Source organism: Oncorhynchus tshawytscha, linkage group LG13 (genome assembly GCF_018296145.1).
Source record: "Oncorhynchus tshawytscha isolate Ot180627B linkage group LG13, Otsh_v2.0, whole genome shotgun sequence".
Lineage (NCBI taxonomy): Eukaryota > Metazoa > Chordata > Actinopteri > Salmoniformes > Salmonidae > Oncorhynchus > Oncorhynchus tshawytscha.
Window position 1 is genome coordinate 49,964,791 of NC_056441.1, and position 23,045 is coordinate 49,987,835.

At 44.3% G+C, this 23,045-nt stretch overlaps 1 protein-coding gene across 5 annotated transcripts in view; it reads left to right on the top strand.

The window, feature by feature from the left end:
- The window catches only part of LOC112244679 (calpain-9), a 30,981-nt gene that overhangs the window by 438 nt on the left and 7,498 nt on the right, over positions 1-23,045 (top strand). The window contains exons 2-18 of one of the 5 annotated variants that reach the window (XM_024412409.2): positions 279-341; positions 8,655-8,724; positions 9,937-10,055; positions 14,276-14,409; positions 14,584-14,755; positions 14,994-15,077; positions 18,501-18,586; positions 18,878-18,955; positions 19,059-19,243; positions 19,695-19,924; positions 20,014-20,025; positions 20,196-20,275; positions 20,583-20,705; positions 20,787-20,823; positions 20,914-20,988; positions 21,082-21,127; positions 21,857-21,918. In XM_024412409.2, coding sequence (XP_024268177.1) covers positions 291-341; positions 8,655-8,724; positions 9,937-10,055; positions 14,276-14,409; positions 14,584-14,755; positions 14,994-15,077; positions 18,501-18,586; positions 18,878-18,955; positions 19,059-19,243; positions 19,695-19,924; positions 20,014-20,025; positions 20,196-20,275; positions 20,583-20,705; positions 20,787-20,823; positions 20,914-20,988; positions 21,082-21,127; positions 21,857-21,918 — 1,644 coding nt within the window. In that variant the 5' untranslated portion in view covers positions 279-290. Of the gene's footprint in view, positions 1-6; positions 342-8,654; positions 8,725-9,936; positions 10,056-14,275; positions 14,410-14,583; positions 14,756-14,993; positions 15,078-18,500; positions 18,587-18,877; positions 18,956-19,058; positions 19,244-19,694; positions 19,925-20,013; positions 20,026-20,195; positions 20,276-20,582; positions 20,706-20,786; positions 20,824-20,913; positions 20,989-21,081; positions 21,128-21,856; positions 21,919-23,045 lie in introns of those variants that run through there. The other 4 variants (XM_024412406.2, XM_024412407.2, XM_024412408.2 and 1 more) reach the window with 4 other exon arrangements.

Genomic DNA, 23,045 nt, shown 5'->3' on the forward strand with positions numbered 1-23,045 from the left:
TGTATTTAAGAACTGGATTTGTTTGTTGCACAATTCCCCAAAACGGAGCTACGACGAACAAATCGAGATAGGAATCTTGGTTCAATCTGACTTTATTTGCTAGGCCTATTATTTTCAAATTCATCTAAATTTTAGCATTGAAAATGGAGGCTCAGCAGGTCACACCTGGATCCATTGCCAACCCGGTAAAATTTGGGGGCCAGGACTATGTAGCTCTCCTAGATGCGTGCGTTAAATCCGGTTCCCTGTTCTCTGACCCAACCTTCGCCCCGGACCAGAGCTCCATCGGTATGCCTAACGACCCAGACCCCAAAAAGGAGATCAAGTGGCTGCGACCCAAGGTAGGCTACCGTCCTATCGGTGTTTACATGATAGCCAGTCATATAGTCATGCTCAAAAACGTACTTCTACATTGCAATAGTCCAGCTTTTTACTCGTGATAGTCATGCTCATTTTATGGATATCTGTAGCCTATGTTATAATTTTTTATGTTGACATTATGAATTACGTTTGAGGATATGAGTAAGTCTAGGTAGTTCAAGGCAGAGTTCAAAGTTGGGTGTTGCTCTTGGACAAATGTAGGTTACACCTGAACTGACTCACTGTGTTGCCAGGTTAAGCAAACATTTCTAGTCCAATTACCACTCAAAACCCGCCCACAAGGGCTGAAAAATAGCCCAAATTTGTTTTCCAGCAGCAAGAGATAAGTCCTCACATCTATCCAATAGGTGTCTTCATAATGACAATCTAAATACATATGGTCAATTTGCTTTACCTTGTTCTTTGCCTTTCTCCCTTTGTTATTGGTTCATCACACCAAATGATTTAATGATTTAATCTGAACTATAGAAGTGATTCATAGTGAATGATAAAGAGGTATGTTTTTTTTCAGAAAACATTCTTCTGAAATGGTGTTAACACAATGTTAATCAAGTCACATTGCTCTAAAATAATCGTATTCCTTTAAACGGGAGTATACAAATCTAAAAGCCCCAACAGTTATTTTATTTCATAATAAATGTCAATTAATGTGTGGTTGCAGCCTGATGTCCCAGTCATCCATCCTCTCTCTGGAGCACGATGGAAAGAAAAGAGAGAGGAGATCCATCAGGAGTCCAATACATCAAGATAGTGTATTCTACTATTAATCAATCTATCACTACTATAATTTGATAGTCTGTCATGGATTTAGAGATAAGTACTCACCAAAACAGCAGTGCTGGTTTGATAGTAGCCCTCCATAGAGGATGGGGTGATCCCCATACAAGTTGCTGCTGCAATTCCCCATATGTTGCTCTACAGAGAGTAGAACATCAGACAGAGCGATAATGAGGGATGAGTTTGAGAAACGGGGGCAATGAGACTTTACAGACAGATGACTGAAGGAAGCGTCTCTGTGTGTAGACTCACAAATAACGCTTAGAAAAGTTGCTCACCCTGCTTTTTTTCTTGTGTTCAGCAAACTCCCTGCCCGTATCCAGAGCTGCCCGTATCCAGAGCACTCTCATCCTGCTGTGAACTGCCACTCTGTCTGTTCTTTTTTGTTCCACCGATCCAAACTATTCACATCAAATGTAACTATTTACAGTCTGTTTCCTCTCTTCTTTTAGAGAAGAGGGTTGTCTCCATTTTACCTCAGCCTGTTGTGCTGAGTAGATGTCAGCGGTGAACAATGAGAGCATCCTTGCTGACGTTCCTTTTGCATGTGGGCTCAGACTCTCATGATGTTCTCAAGACATCTTTCCTGCATTCTGTTTCTCAGCTCGACATCTTTCCTGAATTCTGTTTCTCAGCTTGTTTTTTAAAAATTGATCAATGCCATCTGGGAGAAGGCACGTTAAACAGCAGCATTGCTGAATGGCAAAGAAAGCACGGCGAGAGCAAAATGTCCACGTTCCTGTAAATCTTTCTCCCCCGCTGCATCAGTGTGTCTAACCTAACCTCTAACCTTTCTATTTTACTGCCTCCTTTGTTGGTCTATTATTGAGTGTGGATCACTCCACTGTTGGTCAGCCTTTCCGGGGTCTCCTTTTGAAGAGAGGGAAGAAGGAGAGAGCATCTAGACGTGGCTTGACGCCATTGAGCACAATGCTCAGGATGAGAGAGACTCGAGCGCCTCCAGTTGTTTGATGTTATCCGGAAGTCTCTGCTTGATCTCCCTTATCAGAACAACCATGTGGTCTGTGCACTGGGTTTTCATGTCCTGTACCATTTGTGGGTCTATTCCTCTGGTGGAACTGAACCCCGGAGTCCACAGCCTCGAGCGGCAGGAGATGCTCATCTGTTAAATCTAATTCCATGAGTTCACTCCTGTTATTGTTGCATCATGACTCGTTCCACAAGAGAGCAGTAGAAGGTCATTAGATCAGATATGAGTTTTCCTGGATTGGCTGAATCGAGCTGGAAAAGTTTGTTGATCCTGTTCAACTCTCCCACGATTGGCCACAGAAACTTCAAGTACACAAGTTGGCCTGGGTCAGTGGTAATGAGACTTTACAGGTAAAGTAGTTCTCCAGCATAGTTTCTCTGGCTGTCTTTGGTGATCTGAAAGTGCAGTTTCAGCTCATCATACTGTGACAGTACCTGGTTGACACACTCACTGATTGCAAGCCATCTGGTGTCAGAGTTGCAATATCTTCAGAGGGCTTCACCAACATTGATGGTGGTATATATGTCTTCATATTCCAAGAGTCCCTGGGTGGTATTGGAGAACCATGTATATGTCTGTGACACCATACAGTGCATTCGGAAAGTATTCAGACCTCTTGACTTTTTCCACATTTTGTTACGTTAGACTTATTCTCAAATGGATTAAATTAATGTTTTTCCTCATCAATCTAGACACAGTACCCCATAATGACAAAGCAAAAACAGGTTTTTAGAAATGTTAGCAAATTTATTAAAACTAAAAACCGGATACCTTATTTACATAAGTGTTCAGACCCTTTTCTATGATTAATCAGTCAAATGTATTTATAAAGCCCTTTTTACATCAGCCGATGTCACAAAGTGCTGTACATCTGCAAGCAATGCAAGCAATGCAGATGTACAATCACAGTGGCTAGGACAAACTCCCTAGGAAGAAACCTAGAGAGGAACCAGGCTCTGAGGGGTGGCCAGTCCTCTTCTGGCTGTGCCGGGTAGAGATTATAACAGAACATGTCCAAGATGTTCATACATTCATAGATAACCTGCAGGGTCAGATAATAAAATAATCACAGGGTTTGTAGAGGGTGCAACAGGTCAGCACCTCAGGAGTAAATGTCAGTTGGCTTTTCAAAGCCGATCATTCAGAGTTAGAGACAGCAGGTGTGGTAGAGAGAGAGTCCAAAACAGCAGGTCCGGGACAAGGTAGCACGTCCAGTGAACAGGTCAGGGTTCCATAGCTGCAGGCAGAAACTGGAGCAGCAGCACGACCAGGTGGACTGGGGACAGCAATGAGTCATCAGGCCAGGTATTCCTGAGGCATGGTCCTAGGGCTCAGGTCCTCTGAGAAAAGAGAGAGAGAATTAGAGGGGGCATACTTAAATTCACACAGGACACCGGATGAGACAGGAGAAATACTCAAGATAACAGACTGACCCTAGCCCCCCGACACAAACTATTGCAGCATAAATACTGGAGGCTGAGACAGGAGCAGTCGGGAGACACTGTGGCCCTGTCCGACGATACCCCCAGACAGGGCCAAACAGTCAGGATATAACTCCACTGTTATGACGTGGCCCTTTCTGGGTATAAAGCGTGGCATTCCCCTCTTTCTCCCTCCTACACCCATGCGGTATAGAGAGAGTTTCACAGTAGAACAAAGGGATTTCTTCTACATCACAGAACTTGAGAACTGAACAATATCCATGTTTTGGAGAATGTGTAAACGGTTGGTGGAGAAGCCAGCTATGACCCGGTACATTTTGTTTCATGTTTGTGACCTCATGAAAGACAATACAGCCACATTACCATAACTATTGTTTATACAGGTGCCTATTGATCCCGACAGAATAAGAGCAAATCTTAGATACTAATTACTAGTCTACAGCTACAAATTGTTAACCTGGGATGCAAAGACTGACAACCGCCGAAACATTTATTCTATAAGAACATTTCTGAATGGTACTCTGAAGTGCCCATTCTAACCACAAAAGACTTGAGAAAGAGAGACGCGCGGATGAACTTTCCAACAGAAAGACGGACGATTCCAACAGAGATCACGACGACACACTGAGCGTATGTATTGATTGCAATTATTCCCGAATGAGTGAGCGATCACGCGCAAAGGATTAGAATATCAGTTGATATAATTATCAACTGTGTAGTGAATGCTTTTTGTCTTTCCCGCCCTTCTCAGTCCACACCCACTTCCCTTTGTCTACCAAGCCGTCATATCGGCTTAGCCCACTAGGGAACCTCTGCTATCATTTCCATAACCATATCTATTGTTTGTTTGTTTATGCATTTCTGTGATTATTTAGTTAGTAAATAAATGATTAAGACAATTGATGCATGGATGATTCATAGGCTGGGTTCGTGCAGATAACCAACAATTTACGACGTTTGGAATGAGACTAACGTGAGGTAAAGAATAATTCATTCATTAGAAGTCTAATTGATCAGATATTAAAATATCTGAAGAGTTATATTAGTAAAATTATAACTTTATAATCTGAAGATTTTCCTTGGTGCCCTTACTTCCTAGTTAATTACATTTACATGATTAGTTTAATCACGTAGTAATAATTACAGAGAATTGATTTGATAAAATAAGTCTTCACTTTAATGATGCCAAAGACACTACACCACCCACTTTGCCAAAGCACAGCCCCCCACCACTAGAGGGATATCTTCAACCACCAACCTACTACCCTGAGAGGAGGCCGAGTATAGCCCACGAAGATCTCCCCCATGGCACGAACCCGAGGGGGGCGCCAACCCAGACATGAAGATCACGTCAGTGACTCAACCCACTCCGGTGACGCATGGAAGAGCACTAGTAAGCCAGTGACTCAGCCCCTGTAATAGGGTTAGAGGCAGAGAATCCCAGTGGAGAGAGGGGAACCGGCCAGGCAGACAGCAAAGGTGGTTCGACGCTCCAGTGCCTTTCTGCTCGCCTTCACACCCCTGGGCCAAACTACACTCAATCATAGGACCTACTGAAGAGATGAGTCTTCAATAAAGACTTAAAGGTCGAGACCGAGTCTGCGTCTCTCACATTGATAGGCAAACCATTCCATAAAAATGGAGCTCTATAGGAGAAAGCCCTGTCTCCAGCTGTTTGCTAGGAGATTCTAGGGACAGTAAGGAGGCCTGCGTCTTGTGACCGTAGCGTACTTGTAGGTATGTACGGCAGGACCAAATCAGAAAGATAGGTAGGAGCAAGCCCATGTAATGTTTTGTAGGTTAGCAGTAAAACCTTGAAATCAGCCCATGCCTTAACAGGAAGCCAGTGTAGAGAGGCTTGCACTAGAGTAATATGATACCTTTTTTGGTTCTAGTCAAGATTCTAGCAGCCGTGTTTAGCACTAACTCAAGTTTATTGAGCAACTGGTATAGAAGGGCCCGATGACAAATAATGGGACAAATTTCCCAAATACAGGTGTGCCAAGCTTGTAGCGTCATACCCAAGAAGACTCGAGGCTGTAATCGCTGCCAAAGGTGCTTCAACAAAGTACTGAGTAATATATATGCAAATGGGGTATTGTGTGTAGATTGATGAGGGGGGAAAACGATTTAATAATTTTTAGAATAAGGCAGTAACGTAAAAGAAATGTGGAAAAAGTCAAGGGGTCTGAATAGTTTCCGAATGCACTGTATATTCAACATTTCGTGGAAGAACATTCACTGCTTTGGAGGCACAGAATTGCAGGGATTGACACACATTTAATGTAGACAATATTCGGAATAGTTGCTTGAATTTTTGTCAGGATGGAATTGTTTTTGCCACACATTGTAATGCAGCCATCTGTGGCTAGACCGACGCAGTTGTCAACGGGCAATTTATTGTCATCAAGAAACTTGAACAAGGCATTGGCAGTGGTCAGTGAATCACCAGCTGGAATGTTGAGCATTCCTCCAATTGTGCTTATGATTTGAGAAAGTTTCTTGCTGTGGTATCTTATCACCCCACACAGTTGCCTCTTGGTTGTGACATCAGTACATTCATCAATAATTAACAAGTAAGATTCATTCCCAATGTCCTTTATTAGTTATCCATGACCTGCAGGCCCTATAACTGCATTTATGAGCACTGTGCATTTTGTTCTGTGGATATTGATTCCTATCTTTCTAATGTCTTCAACAACACATCTCAGGTGATCTACATTTGCAATGCTGGAGTGGCATGCAATATCTGCAGCCATCTGTAACTCTGATCGTTTAACTGTGTTATTCTCTCTTACAAATATATACTGAACACAAATATATAAATGTAAAGTGTTGGTCCCATGTTTCATGAGGTGAAATAAAAGATCCCAGAAATTGTTCATACGCCCAAAAAGCTTATTTCTCTAATTTTCTGGACAAATTTGTTTATATCCCTGTTGGTGAGCATTTCTTCTTTGCCAAGATAATCCATTCACATGACAGGTGTGGCATATCAAGAAGCTGATTAAACAGTGTGATCATTACACAGGTGCACCTTGTGCTGGGGACAATAAAAGGACACTCTAAAATGTGCCATTTTGTCACACAACACAATACCACAGATGTCTCAAGTTTTGAGGGAGCGTGCAATTGTATGCTGACTGCAGGAATATCCACCAGAGCTGTTGCCAGGGATTTGAATGTTAATTTCTCTATCATTAGCTGTCTCCAATGTTGTTTTAGAGAATTTGGCAGTACGTCCAACCGACCTGGCAACTGCAGACCACGTGTTACCACAACAGTCCAGGACCTCCACATCTGGCTTCTTCATCATCTGAGACCAGCCACTTGGACCGCTGATGAAACTGAGGAGAACATTCTGTCTGTAATAAAGCACTTTTATGGGGAAAAACTAATTCTGATTTGCTGGGCCTGGCTTCCCAGTAGGTGGGCCTTGCTCCCAAGTGGGAGGGCCTATCCCCATCAGGTCCACCCATGGCACCCCTGTCAGTAGTGAAATCCATAGATTATTAAAGCCTAATGGATTTATTTATTTGCATGATTTAATTATATGAACTGTAACTCAGTAAAATGTTTGAAATTGTTGAGTTTATATGTTTGTTCATTGTAGTTCCTGTGTCAAACAATGGTCTTGCATTTAAAAAAATGGAGCAGCATTTCTCTTGTTTCTCCGTTTGTGCATGAGAAAAAGATCGGAGTCGTGGACTCACATTTCTGATTTGCAATGCCTACAGTAAGCTTTTCTGTCATCTCCTGGGATGCATTTAATCCATTCCGTTATACCTGTTCTCTTTCCCAGTCTTTGCAATATTTTCTCCCATATTTTGCCCAATTTATCTGTCATTCAGACAGTAGAATCGTGTCTAGCCAGTAAACTAGCGTGTGAAATCTGTTCCTCTGGCCTCACCTCTGCGCCACTGTGCATCGCCCTCTCATCTGACTTCAGCTTTCTGGACAATGTTAGCTAGCTAGCTACATAACCAGAGAGAAAGCACATTGTTCGACTCTCTCTCCCTCTCTCTGAAACGGTTGGATTATTAATGATCCGTTTCTTTCCCTTGCTGTGTTGGCTGTAATGATTGGTATGGCTGTGGGTGGTTAGGTTGCAAAGAATGAGACCAAGAATCCTTTTGAGGGAGAAGTATGTAGTTATCTAGTGTTGTTAAATTTCACATCACCTGCCACGATGTGCGTTCTCCTCTCACTGACGTGACTCAGCTGCTCAACAGTACTACATACACACCCCTCCGGCCTTTTCCAATGACTGTATATGAAGCTCCCTCCACCCCACCACCACTCACTCACTCAGCAACATCCTCACTGCCTGATAGTGAAATTAATAGCTCATTTAAAATAAAAAAATATGCGATGGCAGCCGCAGCCCTTACAAAAAAAATAGCCGTTTTGGAACTGCAGTCGACTGTGGTATTTTGGACGCAGTAATTGTAGAATAACTGCAGTGTCCTGCCTTTATACCGCACTCTAAACTGCAAAGTTGCAGCATACAGCAGTTATACAGCACAGTATTTGTAGCATACTGAAGTTATACTGCACTCTGACCGCAATCTTTTTTCGTATCGTAAGGTATTTAGAATAGCCCAAAAAACCTGCAACCCGTGACATTTTCACCCACGACATAGTTTTCAAAGTAGCCCAATTTGCTAGAAAACCGCGAATGGCAACGCGGCAAACTGTCAGGTGAGGTCTAGTTTTGAGAAAGATAGATCGATCTGATGGAGCATGTTCAGAGAGAAGATGGAACTGACAGAACGGACAGAGAAAAGAAAGAACTTACAGACCAGACTGTCTGAGCCAAACAGCTGGACAGGATATCTCTAACAGCAGAACAGAGATGGAATGACGAGATAACAACCGGAGAAGCCATGAGACTTGTGTGAGGCAGTTTACATCATTAACATTGCCTTGTCATCATCCAGTCAACTGTTATGTGGAAATTAGTGTTGTATTGGTTTCACATTCCCTCAGACTAAAGGGCAATATGTGCTGTGGGGTAAACTGTAGTCTTGAACTCTGCCCCTTGTCTCTCTCTCTCTCTGCAGGAGATCAGTGCCAATGCTGTGTTTGTGGAGGACACGACGTGTACCACCGATATCTGCCAGGGCCAGCTGGGTAAGTGTGTGTGTGTGTATTTGAAACATCATAGGATGGAGTATCATTTAAGTAACTGTAGACAATCAACTCCAACTCACAGTTTTCCTGTATAACCAGATTGCCCTCACTTCTCCAAACCTATTCTCCTGGGAATGGGCTTGAGAGATCCTCTTTCTTTCCTCTACATCGACACACAGGGCAGCTGTTTACTGTTAGAGAGGTGTGTGTGTGTGTGTGGGGGGGGTCGTCAAGGGAAATATAGTATTCTTTCTAACAAAGATATCTACATATATTTCAGGATGTTGTGTATTCCTGGAAATAATCAGAATTCATGTAAACATAACAGTTTTGAAAACATAGCTTGTCCAAAAAAAGTGGTCTCTTGGCACAACTCAATCCGGGTATGGGGTAAGTTGAGCATAGGGACAGGATACGTTGAGCCGCCTTGGGGTAAGTGGGTGTTGGTGTCCTGTGACAGTGGGTGATGGTGCTGGTAGGTCAAAGTTTAATTCATCAAATAAAATAACATTTTGTTGGTCGAGTACACAGTTCAGCAGGTGTTATAGTGGGTGCAACGAAATGTGTTACTAGATCCTAGCATTGCATTAAAATGGTCAAACAAGTACACAACTAATAATTTAAAAAACTACAAAATATCAAGGAATATATAGATAAAGATATCCCCTGATACTGACCCTTTTCGCCCAGTGTTGGAGTCAACATGGGCCAGCATCTCTGTAGAACACTTTCGACATGTAGAATCCATGCCTGACAAATTCAGGCTGTTCTGAAGGCAAAAGGGGGTGCATCTCAATATTAGGAAGGTGTTCCTAATGTTGGTACACTAAGTGTATTTTAAGATGTCAATGCCAAACTTAACATGGTTCATCATGGTGTTGTTGTTGATGACCCTAAAAACTTTAAACTTGACAGGCCATTACGAAGTCTATTTACCAAGGATTTAAATGAACACGCAAAATCTGATTCCCTGATTTATCAGTAACTCAGGCTCTGCCAGCTGGCGATCACCATAATTGCCTGCAGTTGATGTGCTTATAAAGGCTTCCTGGCAGAGAAATGCCCTTGACCTGGTTGGTGCTGCTGCCTGGGGATGGAGTGTGGAAGTGACAACCTGGTAGTGTATTGCCTAACTGTTTGCTAAAACTAACCTAAACCCCATATCATAACAATAGTTACCATGCATATTGCCTCTCTTTCTTTTCCTAATAGGTGACTGTTGGCTTCTGGCTGCCCTGTCCTGCCTTACCATGCACCCCAATCTCTTTGTCAAAGTGGTACCACCTAATCAGAGCCTGACAGAATCCTATGCTGGCATCTTCCACTTCATGGTAAGATGTGGGGAGGGTTCATGAGCTTGCAGTGTACATGTGTTCTGCATACTCACTTTTTGTGAATGCATTGAGAATGTTCCTTACTATCTTATTAGAGTAGCATGTCTTGTAAAAGAGCGAGAGAAGCAAAGGTAGGACTGAAAATAGTAGTAGAGATGGAGAGGTGGAATTAAGGAGTCCTCAAGGGAACAAAGGGAATGAGAGAACAGAGGAGTGTGTTAGCGTGTGTATGACAGAGAGAGTGTGTGTTATGGGAGGAGGTGGTGTAAATAGATCAGGGTTCCCCAACTGGCGTCCGTCCCGTGGACCGAATTTGGCCAGTGGGTGATTTGTGTTTTTGTAATAGTTGGACATAAGACTATAAAAACTCCAGCAAATCAGCTCCAACTTTTTAAAAGTTTTTGAAATCTGTTCCAAAGTATTTCCAAGCATAATAGAGATATACAGTGTCTTACAAAAGTATTCATCCCCCTTGGCGTTTTTCCTATTTTGTTGCATTACAACCTGTAATTTGAATGTACTTTATTTGGATTTCATGTAATGGACATACACAAAATAGTCCAAATTGGTGAAGTGAAATGAAAAAAATTCTAAATGGAGAAGTAGTGGTGCATATGTATTCACCCCCTTTGCTATGAAGCCCCTAAATAAGATCTGGTGCAACCAATTACCTTCAGAAGTGACATAATTAGTTAAATAAAGTTCACCTGTGTGCATTCTGTGTCATATGATCTGTCACATGATCTCAGTGTTTATACATACACCTGTTCTGAAAAGCCCTAGAGTCTGCACCACCACTAAGCAAGGGGCACCACCACTAAGCAAGGGGCACCACCACTAAGCAAGGGGCACCACCACTAAGCAAGGGGCACCATGAAGACCAAGGAGCTCTCCAAACAGGTTAGGGACAAAGTTGTAGAGAAGTACAGATCAGGGTAGGGTTATAAAAAAAAGATCAGAAACTTTGAACATCGCACAGAACACCATTAAATCCATTATTAAAAAATGGAAAGAATATGGCACCACAACAAACCTGCCAAGAGAGGGCCGCCCACCAAAACTCAGGGACCAGGCAAGGAAGGCATTAATCAGAGAGGCAACAAAGAGACCAAAGATAACCCTGAAGGAGCTGCAGAGATTGGAGTATCTGCCCATAGGACCACTTTAAGCCGTACACTCCACAGAGCTGGGCTTTACGGAAGAGTGGCCAGAAAAAAGCCATTGAATAAAGAAAATAATGATCTTTGTCAAAAGGCATGTGGGAGACTCCCCAAACATATGGACGAAGGTACTCTGGTCAGATGAGGCTAACATTGAGCTTTTTGGCCATCAAGGAAAACGCTATGTCTGGCGCAAACCCAACACCTCTCATCACTCCAAGAACACTATCCCCACAGTGAAGCATGGTGGTGGCAGCATCATGCTGTGGGGAAGTTTTTCATCGGCAGGGACTAGGAAACTTCAGAATTGAAGGAATGATGGATGGTGCTAAATACAGGGAAATTCTTGAGGGAAATCTGTTTCAGTCTTCTAGAGATTTGAGACCGGGATGAAGGTTCAACTTCCAGCAGGACAATGACCCTAAGCATACTGCTAAAGCAACACTTGAGTAGTTTAAGGGGAAACATTTAAATGGCTTGGAATGACCTAGTCAAAGCCCAGACCTCAATTCAATTGAGAATCTGTGGTATGACTTAAAGATTGCTGTACACCAGGGGAACCCATCCGCCTTGAAGAATGGCCAAAAATCCCAGTGGCTAGATATACCAAGCTTATAGAGACATACCCCAAGAGACTTGCAGCTGTAATTGCTGCAAAAGGTGCCTCTACAAAGTATTGACTTTGGGGGGTTGAATAGTTATGCACGCTCAAGTTTCAGTTTTTTGTCTTATTTCTTGTTTGTTTCATAATAAAAAAAAATCAAATTAAATCTATTTTAATCTATTTTAATTCCATAACAAAATAGGAAAAATGCCAAGGGGGTTTCGCAAGCCACTGTATCTGTTCACCGGACATGCTACCTGTCCCAGACCTGCTGTTTTCAACTTTCTAGAGGAGCAGCAGGAGAGGTAGAGATACTCTTAATGATTGGCTATGGAAAGCCAACTGACATTTACTCCTGAGGTGCTGACAACTACTGTGATTATTATTTGACCATGCTGGTCATTTATGAACATCTTGGCCATGTTCTGTTATAATTTCTACCCGGCACAGTCAGAAGAGGATTGGCCACCCCTCAGAGCCTGGTTCCTCTTTATTTTATTTTACTAGGCAAGTCAGTTAAGAACAAATTCTTATTTTCAGTGACCCTAGGAACAGTGGGTTAACTGCCTGTTCAGGGGCAGAACGACAGATTTGTACCTTGTCAGCTCAGGGATTTGAACTTGCAACCTTCTGGTTACTAGTCCAACACCCTAACCACTAGGCTACCCTGCCGCCCCTCTCTAGGTTTCTTCTTAGGTTTTGGCCTTTCTAGGGAGTTTTTCCTAGCCACTGTTCTTCTACACCTGCATTGCTTGCTGTTTGGGGTTTTAGGCTGGGTTTCTGTACAACACTTTGAGATATCAGCTGATGGAAGGGCTATATAAATAGATTTGATTTGGATTTGATATGTGATCATATACAAATGTAGGCAAGGTTTGAAATAATGATGTTTTAGTCAAATATTATATCTCTTTGGGCTTCTTGTAGTCAATTTGCAGTCTACAAATTATTTGTAATTATGTTCTGCTCGATAAAAAATCGGCCCGCGGCTGAATCTGGTTGATGATCCCTTCCCTAGGATAACGGACAGTTTTCTTGTACTGCTGTATAATTACCCCACTAGATTTATGACCCCTTACCCCCTCTTCACCCCCCTTTCGTACTTAACAAGGGTACGTAATTACCACAATAACCACACTCACCCCTTAAAACAGCTGAGACTGATTCCAAACAAGACCTTCCCCCCCATACACACGCTTTCGTACACACACCTCTAACCCACTCTCTATCTCGTCTCTGCACACTTGCCCCTATCGTCATTATCATTAAATAATTTACATTTGCCACAAAGGCATCTTCTCTGGACTAACATCATCACCTGCTCTCTACTCACTGTTCCACTGTCAAGGGGGGGGGAACTAGGGTTTGGTTTGACTTTTTCCAATGCCCTGCAACCTTGGCCACCCATGTACACTGGGCCCTGGTTAGGGACTATATGTTATTGTATTTTCCTCTGTTGGAGTAGATGGTACGTCCAAACGTGTATCTGATAAATGCTTGCAATATCAATTTGGTATGATAATCCATAACATTGGTCACTGGCCAAAACTGACTTTGTTTGTCAGGCAAAGGCGGTGTGTTATCAGTGTCAACAAGACTCCGACAGCTCCCACAAATATGTTTTATTTCATAGCAGCACTTTGAAGTGAATGATTGATGAAGAATTACTCCTAATATAATACACTGAGTGTACAAAACATTAGGAAAACATGCTCTTTCCATGACAGACTGACCAGATGAATGCCATGATCCCTTATTGATGTCACTTATTGAATTCGCTTACATCCAGTCAGTGAAGATGAAGGGGGAGGAGACAAGTTAAACAAGGATCTTTAAGCCTTGAGTCAATTGAGACATGGATAGTGCACGCACAATTGGGCGACGCACAATTGGGCTTTACTTGGCTCATCGTGTTTCCTCCAACACATTTGGTGTTGCTGACTTTCGGGTTAAGCAGGCGTGTGTTAAGAAGTGTGGTTTGGCGGGTCATGTTTCGTAGGACATATGACTTTACCGTTGCCTCTCCCGAGCCCATTGGAGAGTTGCAGCGACGAGACAAGACAGTAATCAACAAAATTGGGGAGAAAAAGGGGGCAATTCTTTTTTTAAATCCTGTAAAAGAAAGAGACACCCCACCCCCCCACCCCACCGATCTTACTGGACTCTGCTGTTCTGTCCTGCCGATACGTAGAAAAACTTAGCTAGATGTGTCCTTGTTCAGCCATGACTCTGAGACCCACAGTATATTACAGTTCTTAATGTCCCATCTCTCCTTCCCCTCTTTCTCTTTTCCCTCCTCTCTCCCCTTTTCCCTCCTCCCTCCCTCGCTCTCTGCCTACATCCTCCTCCTTATGCCTCATCCTTCCTCTCTCCCTCCCTCCCTGTCCACCCTCATTATGCCTCCCTCGCTTCCTACCGACCTCGCTCTCCATCCATAACCCCCCCCCGTGTAGTTCTGGCAGTATGGTGAGTGGGTGGAGGTGGTAGTAGATGACAGGCTACCTGTACGCGAGGGCCGCCTGCTCTTCAGCTACTCCTGTACCCGCAACGAGTACTGGAGCGCCCTGGTGGAGAAAGCCTATGCCAAGTCAGTCACCAGCATATGCGTCTGTGTGTGTGTGTGTGTGTGTGTGTGTGTTTATGTATGTATGTGTGCGTGCATGCATCCTTGCAATGTCTTACATCATTTTAGTGTTTGTGTGTCTGGCTGTGTGTGAAAATATCACCTCCCTCATTCCTCAATCCTTCGACCACACCACAGGCTGATCGGGTCGTATGGCAGTCTGAAGGGAGGTAATATCTCTGAGGCAATGGAGGACTTCACAGGCGGCATAGCCTACTCCCTCCCTGTCTCCTCACACACCCCAAGGGTCATGTGGAAAGCCCTCTCTGCTGCTCTGTCCCGTGGCAGCCTGCTCAGCTGCTTCATACAGGTACACAGACACACACATACACACACAAGAACGCATTCACACGCTCACAGACAAATCACACACACACCCATGGCACAAATATGACTCATAGACTTTATGGTGAATGCTGTACCAACATAGCTGCATACCTTCCTCACACCTCTCCTTCGTCAATAGCTACTGTGACGGCAAGTGTGATTCTTACTGTGTATGCAGCACCTGTGATGAGTTGCTCTGTATGTGCTGTGTATCTCCACAGGCTAGTAACTATCGTGAGATAGGCACAGTGACTGCAGAGGGACTGGTGAAGGGCCATGCCTACGCCATCACAGACACTGACACGGTATGTATCATACTGTGCTTCACCAAGCTAAAGTCATCAGAAAACAACCCACTTTTATATTTTGGATAGAAAATCTTTGCACTTTGCTCACATAATTGTTTCCATTTCCAGTAACACTACATTTTAAGGGGTCATTATTACAGTTTAATTACATGTGTAATTACTTTGTAACAAGTATTGTAGTTAATTGTAATCTCATAGTTGTACTGGTGGTAATTGCAGTCTGTAATTACAGAGATGTAACAACAAATGCTTGTTAGAAATGGGCAAGTTTCCGCTAAATTCACTAATGATTCTTCTCAGCTGCATCCAATTCAGCGACAACTGTCACAAGGTTGTAATCTCTTGTGGCTAGATGCACTGGATGTCCTTGTGCCTCTTTGCAGTTTCTACTCATTTAAATCTCCTCGTGTTCCTGTGGTTTTGACTGGGCTATACTGGTTCTATCCTGTGTTGGAGCCCGTTCTGCCACGCACATTGTGTTAAGGCGGCACAGCCTGCCCCGAGACATGCTCCTGTGGGCTTGGGAAAAGCCTCGGATCTCTCCGCAGAGTACCAGAACCTCTGGGAGGTATTCAACAAGGCTCGCGCCACATCTCTTCCGCCGCAACGTCCCAACAATTGCTTCATTGATTTGCTCCGGGGCACCACACCGCCTCAGGGGTGGCTTTATTCTCTGTCTGGCCCAGAGACCAAGGCCATGGAGGACTACATTGAGGACTCTCTAGCTGCAGGGAGCATTCATCCTTCTGAATCCCCTGCCGACGCACGGTTCTTCTTTGTGGAATAAACAGACAAAACCCTGCGTCCGTGTATCGACTACTGGGGCCTCAATGACATCACAGTAAAAAATCGTTACCCTCTACCACTCCTCTCCTCGGCATTCGAGCCTCTAAAAGTACCTGGTTATGCTGTTCGGACTGACCAACGCTCCCGCAATGTTTCATGCCCCGGTCAACGTGACATGATAAACCAGTTTGTGTTTGTCTACCTCAACGACATTCTTGTCTTTTCCCTTTCGACTCAAGAGCATGTCCACCACGTGCGACAAGTCCTCCAGCGCCTCCTGGAGAACCATTTGTTTGTCAAAGCAGAGAAATGTGAACTCCATTTCTCCACTATATCCTTTTTGGGATACGTCATCGCTGCAGGGAACCTTCAGATGGATCCTGACAAGGTGAGAGCGGATGTGGATTGGCCCCAACCCACATCCAGAGTGCAGCTGCAACGTTTCCTGGGATCTGCACATTTCTACCCCCGCTTCATTTGGGGCTACAGCACCCTGGCTTCCCCCCTCTCTACACCCTACCTCTCCAAAGGTTCCGTTCACGTGGTTCCCAGATGCTGACTGGCCGTTTCTGAATCTTAATTATAGTTTCACCACTGCCCCCATCCTAATCCATCAGGACCTGTCCCGTCAGTTCGTGGTGGAGTTCGACGCTTTGGACGTTGGAGTAGAGGCCGTTCTATCCCAACGTTCTGCCCGGGACAAAAAGTTGTATCCCTGCGCTTTCCTGTCCCATCACCTTAATTCCGCTGAGAGGAACTATGACATTGGTAGTTGCAGTCAAGGTGGCCCTTGAGGAGTGGGGGCACTGGCTTGAAGGGACGGAACACCCATTGTTAGTATGGGCCGACCATAAGAATCTAGAATATCTTCGTACCGCCAAATGCCTCAACTCAAGGCAGGCTCGTTGTGCTCTGTTATTTACTCGGTTCTGCTTCGGCCCTTACGGTTGTGGATAGGTTTTCCAAAGCCACACATATAGGTGAACCTCATTGACTACCATACGGGTGTCATCCAAGGTCATAATAAAGATATTACTTATAATGTGTACAAGATTAACCTCCTTGCCATCCAAGTTGGAGAATAAACCCACTAGTACACCACAGAGTGTAATGTAATTACTAGGTGTTACACTTCATTTTAACTAGCTAAATCCTGTGTATATTGAGGATAACTTAACTTACTTGTAATGAATGTGTACTTGTGAAGTACATTCCCTATCCTAACAGCCTGGCTAGTATCACGAGTTCGTACAGGTCTAGAACCGTTCGTCCTCGGAAACACAATCCAACCAAGCTGATGACACAATGCCCACTTAACCCGGAAGCCAGTCGCACTAATGTGTCGGAGGAAACACCGTACACCTGGCGACTGTGTCCGCCACAGGAGTTGCTAGTGCGCGATGGGACAAGGACATTCCTGCCGGCCAAACCCTCCCATAACCCAGACGACGCTGGGCTAATTGTACGCCGCTCCATGCGTCTCCCAGTCTAGGCCGGCTGCGACAGAGCCTGGACTCGAACCCAGAATCTCTAGTGGCGCAGCTAGCACTGCGATGCAGTGCCTTAGACCGCTGCGCCACTCGGTTGGCACTCTGGGAAATACATTTCAGCAAAGATTGGATTGGCATTTTAGTGCGTCTGTGTTTGCGCGTCATCATGTGTGCGAGACGAGTAGACCTTTGCTCAAGGAGAGCGAGACAGTCAAACATTGCAGGCTTACCACTGTTGTGTCATCGGCAAACTTGATGATGCTGTTGGAGTCGTGTTTGGCCATACAGTCATGAGTAAACAGGGAGTACAGGCGGGGAGTGAGCACGCTCCCCTGAGGGGCCCCCGTGTTGAGGATCAGCGTGAACACCTGATGTGTTGTTCCCTATCCTTACCACCTGGGGGCGGCCCGTAAGGAAGTCCAGGATCCAGTTGCAGAGGGAGGCGTTTAGTCCCAGGGTCCTTAGCTTAGTGATGAGCTTTGAGGGCACTATGGTGTTGAACGCTGAGCTGTAGTCAATGAAAAGCATTCTCACATAGGTGTCCTTTTGTCCAGGTGGGAAAGGGCAGTGTTGAGTGCAATAGAGATTGCATCATCTGTGGATCTGTTGAGGCGGAATGCAAATTGGAGTGAAGGGAAATCTTAATGCTACAGCATACAATGACATTCTAGACTATTCTGCGCTTCCAACTTTGTGGCAACAGTTTGGGGAAGGCCCTTTCCAGTTTCAGCATGACAATGCCCCCGTGCACAAACCGAGGTCCATACATAAATGGTTTGTCGAGATTGGTGTGGAAGAACATGACTGGCTTGCACAGAGCCCTGACCTCAACGCCATCAAACAACTTTGGGATGAATTGGAACGCCGAACTGCGGGAGGGGCAGAAAATGGGGGAAATGGAGGACCAACTCCATATTAATGCCCATGATTTTGGAATGAGATGTAAGATGAGCAGTCATGTAGTGTAGGAACAAACTTTCTCTGTAATTACAGACTGCAATTGCCACCAGTTACATCCTGTACTAACAACATGTAACTATGAATAATCACAATGAATTACAATACTTCTTATAGTGTTATTACACTGCAATAAGGTCCCCTTCAAAGGAAGTGTTACCATTGTGTGTGTGTGTGTGTGGTTCAGGTGAAGAATCCGGATGGTGAGGCCTTGTTGCTACGGCTGAGGAATCCCTGGGGCTTTGTGGAGTACTCTGGACCCTGGAGTGACAAGTAAGGAAGAGTATGTGTGCGCGTGCGAGGTATGTGCGTGCACATGTTTAATTTTGTCGTTACACAGGCTGGGACTACACCCAGCCTGGTCAATAGAAATAGACTTTGATGTTGGAACGTTTCAAAAGGTCCATAAAACGTCGCTGTATGCCTTCCTTGGCACTCGCAACAATGTTTTTTTTAAGCGATTGAACTCGTGATGTTCAGACCATTGCGCCACCGCAGTTCACAGTGCTCTAGCAAGCTGTGAGAATACTTGATGGTTAATAGCGAGTTTTTTATTTTTATTAGGAGTAAAGACTGGGACGATGTGGATGCTGCTGAAAAGAAAAGGATTGAGCTGAAAAAGAGTGAGGATGGAGAATTCTGGTAGGTTCTGGTTACAAACACACGTAGACACAAACATACCGACAAAAATAACACACACACACACACACACACTCTGACAGTCTGTATCCACTCTGTGTGTCAGGATGAATGTGGAGGACTTCACCAGGCTGTTTGACACAGTGGAGCTGTGTAGCGTGAACCCTGAACCCATAGTGGACGGGGAAACACCCGACTCCCCTGCCGCCCCCACCTCTGCATGGACACTCAGCTCCCACAAAGGCTCCTGGGTTTCGGGCTCCACCGCAGGGGGCAGTCGTAGTTACCGTCGTGAGTGTGTTTCAAGTTTCACGAGTGATATGTACGGGATACACATGGTATATGTTGTCCAATGAAATGCTAACTTGCAGGTAGGGAGGAATGGGGGGGGATAAACTGAACAGTATAATAAGAGTCTGGTAGCAGCAGTTGTGATTTGTGTGTAGCATGAATGTGTGTTTTGTGTGTGTGGGTGAGTGCATGTGTGCTAAGGTTCGGGAGAATCAGAGCAGGTAGTCAGTCCAGTTCAAGTGTTGATGGCTTGTAGATAGAAAACGGTCTCTGAGCCTGTTGGTATCAGACCTCGTGCTCCGATACCGTCTGCCAGGGAGAACAGATCCCTGGGAGAGCAGGGAGAACAGCTCGTTCCAATGGCAGAATGTTTGTAATTTCATTTACTCCTTTCCTTTTCATCAAACCTTTCTCTACCCCCGTTATCTAACTATCCCTCTCTCTCTCGTAGGATCATTCTGGAAGAATCCCCAGTTCCAGCTTGTCCTTGCCGAGCAGGACAAGGAAGAAGAAGATGATGATGAAGATGAGGATGAAGAGATGACCCCGGAGGAGAAGATGGTGGCAGAGAAGCAGAAGAAGAAAGCAAAGCAGTGCACCGTGCTGGTGGAACTACTGCAGAAAGACCGGAGAAAGAGGAATAAAATTAACTTTCTCCACATCGCCTTCCACATCTACAGGGTGAGAGAGAATGTGTTGTCATTTGTATGTGCTGTGAATGTGAACGTTCTACATTTTCAGTTAATATGATGTCTTTCCTGTATCTGCAGGTTCCTCCAGAGGTGAGTATTTTGTAGTCAAGTATTTGAAAAACACAACTATTTACTTTAGTTAGACTACACTTTTAAATCGACCAACCATGGTCGCTGCTCCCTCTCTCTCCACCATCTCCTTTACTCCATATTTTCTACCTCTGCCTTTTTCTCTCTCCTCTACCCTCCCACTCTCGTAGCTCCAGGGCCTGTGTTTGGACCAGAGTTTCTTCTCTAACCAGCACCCTGTGGGGCGCTCTGGGAAGTACCAGCCCCTCAGGTACTTCAGTAGCCAGTCTTTACTGCAAATATGTCACATTTTTATGAAAACAGTCAATACACTTATTATTAGATTTTCTTTGGAGCCTTTATTTTGGCAGAGGAGTCCCATTGAGACCAATGTCTCCCTTTCAAGAGAGCCCTGCATAACAAGACCAAGCAATTACACAGATACTGCAATCAAGGCAGGAGTATAGGAAACACACAAAGGAAAAATACAAAAAACACAAACATAAAAGGACCTCCATATATACTTTCATTCGTTTTTTTACTCCCATAGAGGTTGTCTTCTTCTTTTGTCACTGTAGGGCTGTGTGGAGGAAGGTGAGGCTGGACCCGGGAAACTACGTGATCCTGGCCTCCACCTACAGGCCCAACGTGCCTGCGGAATTCTTCCTCCGCGTCTTCTCCAAGACTGGCAACAATCTGGGGTACGGAGAGGAGGGTGGTGGGGGATGATGATGATGAAGATAATTAGTACCAGACTGATGGTGCTCCTCCTTGTATTCCAGGACACAAGACTTCACTTGCTCCACTGGCTTCCTCATGGTGAGTTAAACCTTACTGAAGTCTACTTCTACTGCAGTCCTGCTCTCCAGTTCACCAAGCCAACTGTCTGTGTGTGTGTGTCCTTCACAGGTAATGTCAATGCCACCAGTCTTGCCAGAGGATCGCAAGAGAGTACAGAAGACCTTTGATGAGGTGGCGGGGCCGGTAGGAATTCTCTCATCTCTAAATCTAACTGAACCACAGAAGATAAATGTCTCCCTTAGACAGTCTTAACCTCCTGTTCTCTCTCCCTGGCAGGATGACAAGCTGAATGCTAAGGAGTTCATGAAGCTGGTTAACTCAGGTTAGATCATTAATGAACCCATAAGAGTCTAAGCCCTGTCTAATCCGGAGGTGGGTTTAAGACCCCTTGAAGTATCCCAAAAATATATTCAAAATGAAAAATTTTTTGGGCCTTACTGCTGTTGTTCAATACAAACACGTTGAATAACAGATTCACGACATGAAACAACAGCTAAACGATGAATCTTGTGTGGCCTGTGGGTGTCCTAGAGCACAACAACCGCCATGTATGTGTTCGTGAGAGTCATATTATTGGGCAGCCCAAACTGTTTGGACGCTATAGACAGACGTTGTCAGATTGGCTCAGATGAGGAAGAGCGACGTAGGCGAATGTGGTGGATTGAGACGCATCCAATGCAAAAACATTTATCTCTAGCTTAAATGGACAGATTTCTATGGGGATTTGTTATTATTATGCTAATTAGATTTCCGTTGACATCAACCTTAGGGGGTTTAATGAACTCAGGTTGTCATTACAAGGTGATATGTTAATTTAGTCAAACCATGTTGCAGAACTCTTTAAACTGCTGCAATGAAGGCTACCGCTATTGCATGTTGCTGGGGAATATTCGTACACAGCAGTACCAGTAAAAGCCAGTAGGTGGAAGCAGAGTAGTAAGAGACACATTTTTGGGGGAAACAGATGACTTTTCTAGGCAAAACCTCATAGCTAGTATACCATTACAATCCTTTGCCTCGTTCACCCCTCCCCTCTCTCCCTCTCTCTCAGTTCTGGACAAAGACTACCAGCTGCCACTGGAGACATGCAGACAGCTCATCTTTGGAGAGGAAGTATCCTTTTATTTGGCCAGTTGTCACAACGTTTCCACTTACATCTCACAGGCTTTGTTTTTCTTGCTAGGACCCGTATCCACAAAGCATATTCAGAGTAGATCTGCTGATCTAAGATCCGTCCATATAATCTTATTGATTATGATCTAAAAGGCTAATCTGATCCTAGATTAGCGAGGTTGGATGTTAGTTCATTAGAATATTGGCCACATCGAATGGGTGTCACCTCTGTTATATATAGCTTACAGTGCCTTGCAAAAGTATTCATCCCCTTGGCGTTTTTTCCTATTTTGTTGCATTACAACCTGTAATTTAAATATATTTTTATTTGGATTTCATGTAATGGACATACACAAAATAGTCCAAATTGGTGAAGTGAAATGAAAAGAATAACTTAAAATGAAATACGGAAAAGTGGTCTGTGCGTATGTATTCACCCCCTTTGCTATGAAGCCCCTAAAGAAGATCTGGTGCAACCAATTACCTTCAGAAGTCACATAATTAGTTAAATAAAGTCCACCTGTGTGCAATCTAAGTGTCACATGATCTGTCAGATGATCTCAGTATATATACACCTGATCTGAAAGGCCACAGAGTCTGCAACACCACCAAGCAAGCGGCACCATGAAGACCAAGGAGCTCTCCAAACAGGTTAAGGACAAAGTTGTGGAGAAGTACAGATCAGGGTTGGGTTATAAACTTTGAACATCCCACGGAACACCATTAAATCCATTATTTAAAAAATGGAAAGAATATGGCACCACAATAAACCTGCCAAGAGAGGGCTGCCCACCAAAACTCAGGGAGCAGGCAAGGAGGGCATTAATCAGAGAGGCAACAAAAAGAGACCAAAGATAACCCTGAAGGAGCTGCAAAGCTCGACAGCGGAGATTGGAGTATCTGTCCATAGGACCACTTTAAGCCGTACACTCCACAGAGCTGAGTTTTACAGAAGAGTGACCAGAAAAAAGTCATTGCTTAAAGAAAAAAATGTGTTTGCCAAAAGGCATGTGGGAGACTCCCCAAACATATGGAAGAAGGTACTCTAGTCAGATGAGACAGAAATTTAGCTTTTTGGCCATCAAGGAAAACGCTATGTCTGGCGCAAACTCAACACCTCCCATCAC